This window comes from Trachymyrmex septentrionalis, unplaced genomic scaffold (genome assembly GCF_001594115.1).
Source record: "Trachymyrmex septentrionalis isolate Tsep2-gDNA-1 unplaced genomic scaffold, Tsep1.0 scaffold37, whole genome shotgun sequence".
Classification (NCBI taxonomy): domain Eukaryota; kingdom Metazoa; phylum Arthropoda; class Insecta; order Hymenoptera; family Formicidae; genus Trachymyrmex; species Trachymyrmex septentrionalis.
The window spans coordinates 841,295-848,844 of record NW_017305536.1 but is presented as its reverse complement, the minus strand read 5'-3'; the positions used below and the strand labels follow the sequence as shown (position 1 = coordinate 848,844).

Below are 7,550 nucleotides of genomic sequence, written 5' to 3'. Positions count from 1 at the left end.
ACGTATATATATATATATATATACATACATATATATATATATATATATATATAAAATTATGCGTGAGAAAATAAATTAACAAAGTCCACGCACGCATACACCCACACGCACACACAGTTACTCTCTCGCGGAACGGAAGCGAGATGTACCCGCATATATGCGTTGTAATTCAGCAATTAAGACACGAATGTTGGTCAACGGGGAAACATAGTGAATGTACGAATGTCCGATAACGTATTACAATAGTGTTACAAATGTTTTTTTTCTTTTATTCTCTTTTATACGAAGGGACTACCGGGTGGTCAGTCCCTCGTAAGATCCTCGCAGCAAGACGCGGTGCTTCTTGAAACCGCGAAACTACGAATTCGATCCAATTTAAATGTTCCTTGGATCAGACAGAAACAGGGACACGTCGCGAATAATACGCTACCATCCTATTCCGCCAATCCCTCCGACAAAGTCGACATCGTCGCATTACGATCTACTTATTATACGCCGCTTCGGTTGCGAAGAAAAATTCTGGTTAAACACATTCGACGCGCGTGTATCCGAGTGCTGTCGTCAAAAACTGGCTCGTGAATAATGTATGACAGTATGACATATTCGGATGAAGTAACGGAAGTACCGAGTCTTAATCGACCGATTTGCCCTCATCACCTACATTTTATTTAATTAAAAAAAAAAAAGTGATGCCCTTTAGAGGCAAAAAACACTTCGGTATGGCGATTAAATTATGGCAGGAAACCGTGGAACAATCAAGAATACATATGTACAATATTTTACGATAACAAAACCGTACCTAAATTTTTTCGGCGTCGGATATCCCGTTTTTACATTACTAGTTTTACAAATTCGGCAATAGAAACCTAGCCAGTTATACGGAAGAAGAAAAAAGGCGCTGAGTATACAGGAGATTAAACATCTCCATCTCGAATGAAGAAAAAAGAAAACGAAAACGGACGCGATATATTGCACGAAACTTCCGGTTTTCTTAATTATTAATATATCGAGCTGATCTGAAAATTATACAACTGCAATCGTACTCGATGACGATGCGAGAGATACACAACTGTTCTCCACTCACATTCATCTCGATTAATACACGAGAAGGCGCGATTTGCACGTATGGATTTTTTATTCGGTGATCGAGCAAAATATAAAAAAACTGCGCATATATATAAATAACATAGGAAATGTGAGGTGAGGTGAGGTGAGGTGAGGTGTGATGATCGGTCATCAACGCAACAACCAGAGGGCCATCTGTAATAAATTACACCAAGGCATATTTTATTCTTTTTTTCCTTTTAAATACGAGTTTTAGTCGTGTCACTAGTGTTCGCTAATTATTACGTTAAATGGATGTGATGTTGGCTGCTGGTTGTTATTATAATTGTAATTAGTTACTTATTAGAATCAAATGGCGCAGCAAGTAGATACACGGGCAAACGGTGTTACTCACTTTTTTCATTTCTGTTTTAATTTAGGGGTAATAACGCTTGTACTTGGTGTATCCTAAACTTGCAATCTAAGAATTCCATTCCTGTTCCGAAAAGAAAAGTGCTCCACTGTTTACGTACACTACTATCGGCCCTTTGCTTCTGATTAATTTCGACATATTTTTTTTCTTTTTTAGTCTTCATTAGAAAGATGTAGATATATTTCGGTTATTGATAATAATCAATTATGTATAATTAATAATAATAATATTAATAATCATAGTAATAATTCCTCGTAATAAATGTAATGCTTGGTACACAGAGATAACAAAACGACTCCACTTATTGCCGCGAACAAAAAGGATACTTACAAAACGTGACACATGCACAATACTAGACAAAAACTCGGATAACACAAGAATGACCAGATTAATTTGTCTCGTGCTTTTTCTTTTTTTGTTTTCTGCACCATGACCATACAGTGGCGTAGTATCTTGATTATTTCTGCTGGCCCAATATTATATTTTATAAATTATACCGATATTTAATTATCTAAAAAAAAGATTCTAAAACGTCTTGCTTGAAACGTCTGTCGTATACCACTCGTTGACTACAAACTATCTTATTCCTTTCAGACATGATTGTAAAGTCCGTTCTTTTTCCAACCACGCGTGAGGGCTTGAGACAGACTAACAAGATGTTTGCAATTCTTTGTTTTGGGATGGTGATAACTCAATTAGTAAAACTGAAACACTTCCTGTGATTCAGCGATATAGATAGTAAAACTCTATTCCAAATCATAGATAGTCTGAATAATGCTCTCGAGGCTCTTGCGATTAATTCTTCTCATCCTCGTCGTCTTCCTCTTCTTCCTCTGATGCTTCAGCAAGCCATGTTAACCAGGAATTTACCTATAAATGACAGAAAATTTTTAATCGTTCAATTTAAATTATTCGATTAAATAAACAATGTCTTATGAAGATATTGAAATAAAATAATAAATAATGTATTTGCTATTTAATCTTAATTCTCGAGAAGTTCGAGTGTGACGAAAATTGGCGTAACAACTATAACAAAATATACTGTTCTTTTAGTAATATGATTATAGCAGTGATAGGATCTACTTGCACATTTCGGTCGATTTTCAACTTGGTTCCTGCCCCTTACTTCAACTCGCGCGTAGCCTAAATGCCGATCGGTTGAAAATCGGTCGAAATGTGCAAGTAAATCCCAGCATCGGATTATAATATCGAACGAGAACTAGACGTAGATCCAGAATTAAGATTCGCCTAAATACTATTAGATTCCACTGTGCAATTGTAGCAAGCTCTTAAATAAAAATGTGCTATTTTCTATATAGTATAACCGATGTTTAATAACCGTAATAATTGCACATTTACCTGGAATAATGCCTTGCCCTTGCCCGGATAAGCATCGGTAACGGTGTCTCTCCATTTGTGGTATGCTTCTTCTTCGATAACTTCAAGGTTATAGAGTGCTATGAACCATCGTAGCAGCAGCCCTTTCGGAAAATTGTGCGAGAAGCAAAACACTTGAAGCGCATGAAGAGCCGTAACTTGTGAGTCGATGGTAGTCAGGAATGTGCGAATAAAGCGTGCATATTTCTGCAGTAACGCACTTTCCTTCTCTTGCAGTTGTTTGTCTGGATTTACGGTTGGATCAACACCGGGCGCCAATGTTGTCTCCTATTATATAGATAAAAAAATATGTTAAAATTTTACAAATTGAAAGATTCTAATTTTATTAATAATTGTGTTTTGTCGTGTAAAATAAAATATGTTCAATAAATTTTACTAACCCCAGTGATATACTTGAAAAGTACATTCATCATAGCATTAATAAATGCGGGATCAGAATGGTGTTGGGGATCCAGCTTCTCCTTGATCCATTTGTAAAGAGCATTGGGCGCCGGATCGGCTTCTAATTGACGCCACATGTCACCCTGGATTCTGAGAAGAGGATAGAGGAAAGTCAATTCCCGATCTTCCAAGATCTCACCCAAACGTTCCTTCGTCTTTTCCGCTTCTGGCAGTTGGCTAATAAGATCCACTTTGCTGTCGTTGAAGATTTGCGTAAGTCTCGCCTTGCCCTGGGTTTTGTGGAGTTGCTGTAGGGTCAATAGAAACAGTGGATGATGACGACCATTTTCTGTTTCCGAGGCAAGATCCGTCAATTGAATTAAATTGTCCACTATAGCCTTAGCTGTCAGCAAGGCAACGTGGGACGCTACCAAAGGCACGGTACTCTCCTTTTCCGAAATACTGGCCACTAGTTCCTTCCATCCTTCGCTGACTTGCTGCAGAGTAAGCAAGTTTTCTTTTTTCAATTCAGCTACAAATTTGGCAGCGAGCTCACGTTCAGAATCTCCACGATCTAACGTGTTCGAATACATTGTGCAGATTGTGTGGCGCAAGAATCGTTCGGGTATCTTAAGATCTTTGAAGGCTGTCAGAGCGTCTTGCACATTCGTGTGGGACGCGAGGTCGTCCATTAAGGCATTCACCTTCTTCAACACTTCTTCTCGTGTCGGTCCTTTGTCTTTTCTGTCTCTAGCTTTCTCCCGTTTGTCTACAGGACCTTGTTTGATCACAATAGCAGGTGGTGTTTCTTTGTGCAGTAAAGGCGAGCTGGGCTTCAGAGCAGTAGTACGTAAGAGTGGCATGTCCGAGCCCCGTCCTGGGAACAAATCTGTTATTTTTTTACGATTAATTATCACTATATCTACATGATTAATCTGTCAGTAGTAATTTTTCATTAACGAAGATGACACGAATGAATATTTACCATTGTTGAGAGGTAGGTTCAAGTTGATGTTGGTTTGTTTGAACATCATTGAATTGGCTGAGGGTCTTAGAGACACTTCTTCTGGATGTCCTCCGATCAGCATCTTATTTTTGTTGAATCGAAGTTGTTCTTTATTGCTATCTGTAGCAACAGACAGAGTAAGAGAAATGTGAGAGAATTATGATTTGTTATAGTTATTTATTATAGTTAATAAGAAGTAACATTTAATTTATCGCTACTCACTGTTGTTAAAGTTTTGTGGTAAATTATGTTGCGGTTGGTTGCGTTTTCCCTCATAATTATTCTGATGACGACTCTGGTTTGGATAATAGCCTCCTCCTGGCTGATTACGTTGGTTGTGGCGGCCATAACCAACGCCAGGAGTTCCTGCGAATCCATTCGGACTAAATGGTGGTGGTGGCATACCGAATGAGGGGGAAGTCAATGGTATACTTCCCATCATCTCCACGTCTAATCCGCCTCGTCCCATTTTTCGTAAAAACTCCGCACCGAGGCGATCCTCTCGTCCTCTGTGGAAACCGTTTCCCCGCGATGGCTCCTCGTTGTCGTTGCGGATCTGATTAATCGGCATAGGGCCTTCGGTGCTTGTGGCCTTGCGCGGTTTCCAATCATCACGGCGTAACTCAATCACATCACGCAGCATGAATTTGATGCGTAGAGGAAGATCCCTACTCTCTGCCAGAGAGTTCATACGTTTGAAGTATTGATCCATGAGTCCGCGGCCCTTATCCGAGTCAAGGATACGGCCGCAGGTACGCATAATCTGGCAGAGGCATTCGATATCCTCCGCCGCGTCCCCCCGGGATCCCCCTCGCCTTTTCTTCTCCAGTAACTGCTGGATGCAACGATGTAAAATCGGCTCCGATACGATACCCAATTTTCCGAGCTTTCCAATGAATTTGATGTTGCCAAGCATCTTGCGCTTGGCCACCTGTCGGCGCTCTTCTTCTTCGGGACCAAGCTCATCTTGATTCTCGAATGCCTCGCTTGCTTTTGAACGATTTTCGAACTCGTCTTTGCACTTGTTAAGTAAAAGAACTCTGAATGTGCTCTGGCCTTTTTGACTCTCATCGATCGGTTTACGGGGTTCAAAGTTTGCGGCTTCGTCAGACAGCTGTTTGCACAGCCGTGCGTACATAGAACTGTACTTGGGTTCATCAAGTGCTTTTTCGAAGATCTGAAAAATTGTTATTTCATTGAATCGTTACAATCTGTATAATGAATAGTCGTCGTTTATACGTACCAAGAAAATAACACCCTTGAGAATCACATGGGAATTAAGCTCAACGTTGAGCAGGTCGTTGCTCAGCTTTGCGAATTTTTCCGGTGTGAGATTGTTAAGAATACCCCGCACCTTTCTAAAGATGAGATCATTTCGGCTTTCTGGGGTGAGTGCATCGCGTCTAACAGTTGAAGGAGGGATCCAGCGTTGCTCAGTGGATAGGGAGCGTAAATCGTCCCTAGAAGGCATCGAATTTTTCTAACGTCAGTGTCACAAGTAGTAACGCAACGATTTGTGCTGATCTAATAAGTAATCGCTTTCTCGCGTTTGTATTTTTTTTTTTGTTTGTTTTTGCGTTACTTCCAAGGTAACTTTGTGGACCCTGACCTTCCTCCCGAGACACGAGAAGCACCCCCCGGTCCTGTGGGGTTGTCCGTTGTTGCGCGTGTTTTGGCCCCCTAGTGATAAATCACAGCACACAGATCTTCCTTGAGGAAGCTGTAAAAATCACGTCGCACGTTAAATTAAATATTCAACACATTTTTCTCAAGTATCGCTTACAAATATTGATTTTGTAACTTATATCAAGTGTACCTATATTATATTATTTCACGCTTGAGAATTTGGTTTGTACATATGTCCCAAGAATTTTAACTTTTAAATTAGTCTACTTGAAATGCGCGCTTTTAAATGTAACTCTCAAAACCCATGCACAATCTTTTTTCTCCCTTTTCCTTTTCTAAAAAAAGAGATAAGCGATCGCAAACACGGTTTATCGCTTCGGCCCAACGTGCCGTTGCAATGAACTCGTTCAATAATATTCGAGGACATTCCTTTCATCGCTACCGTGACCCATATGTGCCGTTTACAATCGTAATTGCGCATGCGAGCGCAATTTTAGAGAAGGTTCTACTTGCGCGCACGATAAATGGCGCATGCGAGTCCTACGGTTAACGCACTCGAATCAAGTGGTTCAAGGATAAAATCATCAGACGGAACGTCATGTTTAGCGAATCGACTGATCACAGCAATTGGCGCACAGCTTTTCGAGTAAAAAATTATATTTTCTATGGGGAAAAAAAAAAAAAAAAAAAAACAGAAAAAAAGAAACGAAACGTAAAACTCGAAATTAGATTGAGATTAGACAACGACCTCCCATCAGAAACGAAGCTCTTGCCGAGGAAAAAGTATATCTCAAGATTATAAAGAACGTTCGCGGTTGGGGGATCAGGAATGCATCCGACGGTTCCGAGACACCCTGTAGCCCTTCGGAAGGTCTTCCACGCGGACGAGGCAAGGACCTTCTTTCCCCGGGGAAGAAGACGGCTTTGATCTTGCTCGCCTGCTTGCTTACCCGCCCGAGAAACAAAACGATCGAAACCTATAGGGTGAGGGGAACGTCGAAGGGGAGCGTATGTGGGGCGCGGCTCATGGTCAGACGGTCAATGAACCCTCTTCTCCTAACCCCCCTCCTGTTTCACCTCGACCGATCATCTCGCGGACCCTGCCGTCGTTCGGCCGAGGTCGGACGACTTCGTCGGGCTGCTCGACACGGAGGTTGTGCCCGTCCGGCCGCCTCTATACCGGGTGTCCCAAAAACCCCTCGATCAGGACGATCGGCAAGAAGTGGCTGACTATGCAAGTTGGAGCGATACAAGTGATATACGTTGGTATCTCGTAACTGATAGACAGAAACCTATTGAAAAAATAGGCACGAGGAACAAAATTGACACTTGTGAAAAGAATTCACGTCTAGCTCTAATAATTCGAACGATTGGTAATTTGTATACGATTGGATCTTTCATGAGATCGCGTCAGACGTATAACATGACATCTAAATTGAGGTTTCGGAACTTGTCGAAACAGCGTTCGCTGTTAACGAGAGAGAAATCGACGCCCGCATTTAGAGTCAAACGTATAACGAGAAGGCGAGGCTGGGTTTTACGAAAATAGCATTCTCTAAACATTTGGTTTCAACTTGTATGTAGTATACCTAGCCTGGCTTAAATGCGCAATGAAAATATCCGGTCTCTCACGGACGCATCCGTGAGCGATCAGCGCGAGCT

The 7,550-nt window shown here is 41.2% G+C and overlaps 2 protein-coding genes across 3 annotated transcripts in view; one reads left to right on the top strand and one right to left on the bottom strand.

Annotated features, from left to right (window-relative positions):
* The window catches only part of LOC108750628 (V-type proton ATPase 16 kDa proteolipid subunit), a 16,804-nt gene that overhangs the window by 9,061 nt on the left and 193 nt on the right, over positions 1 to 7,550 (top strand). The gene's annotated exons all lie outside the window — the stretch shown is intronic.
* Positions 1,465 to 5,733, bottom strand: LOC108750626 (eukaryotic translation initiation factor 4 gamma 2). 2 transcript variants are annotated; one of them, XM_018490189.1, is made up of 6 exons: positions 5,506 to 5,733; positions 4,485 to 5,439; positions 4,242 to 4,382; positions 3,256 to 4,145; positions 2,837 to 3,142; positions 1,465 to 2,347 (listed from the first exon to the last, which is right to left on the bottom strand). In XM_018490189.1, the coding sequence occupies exons 1-6, from the start codon at positions 5,731 to 5,733 to the stop codon at positions 2,273 to 2,275; spliced, it is 2,595 nt and encodes an 864-aa protein (XP_018345691.1). In that variant the 3' UTR covers positions 1,465 to 2,272. The 2 variants fall into 2 exon arrangements, with proteins under 2 accessions (XP_018345691.1, XP_018345692.1); XM_018490190.1 differs by having other exon boundaries at positions 3,256 to 4,133; positions 5,506 to 5,722.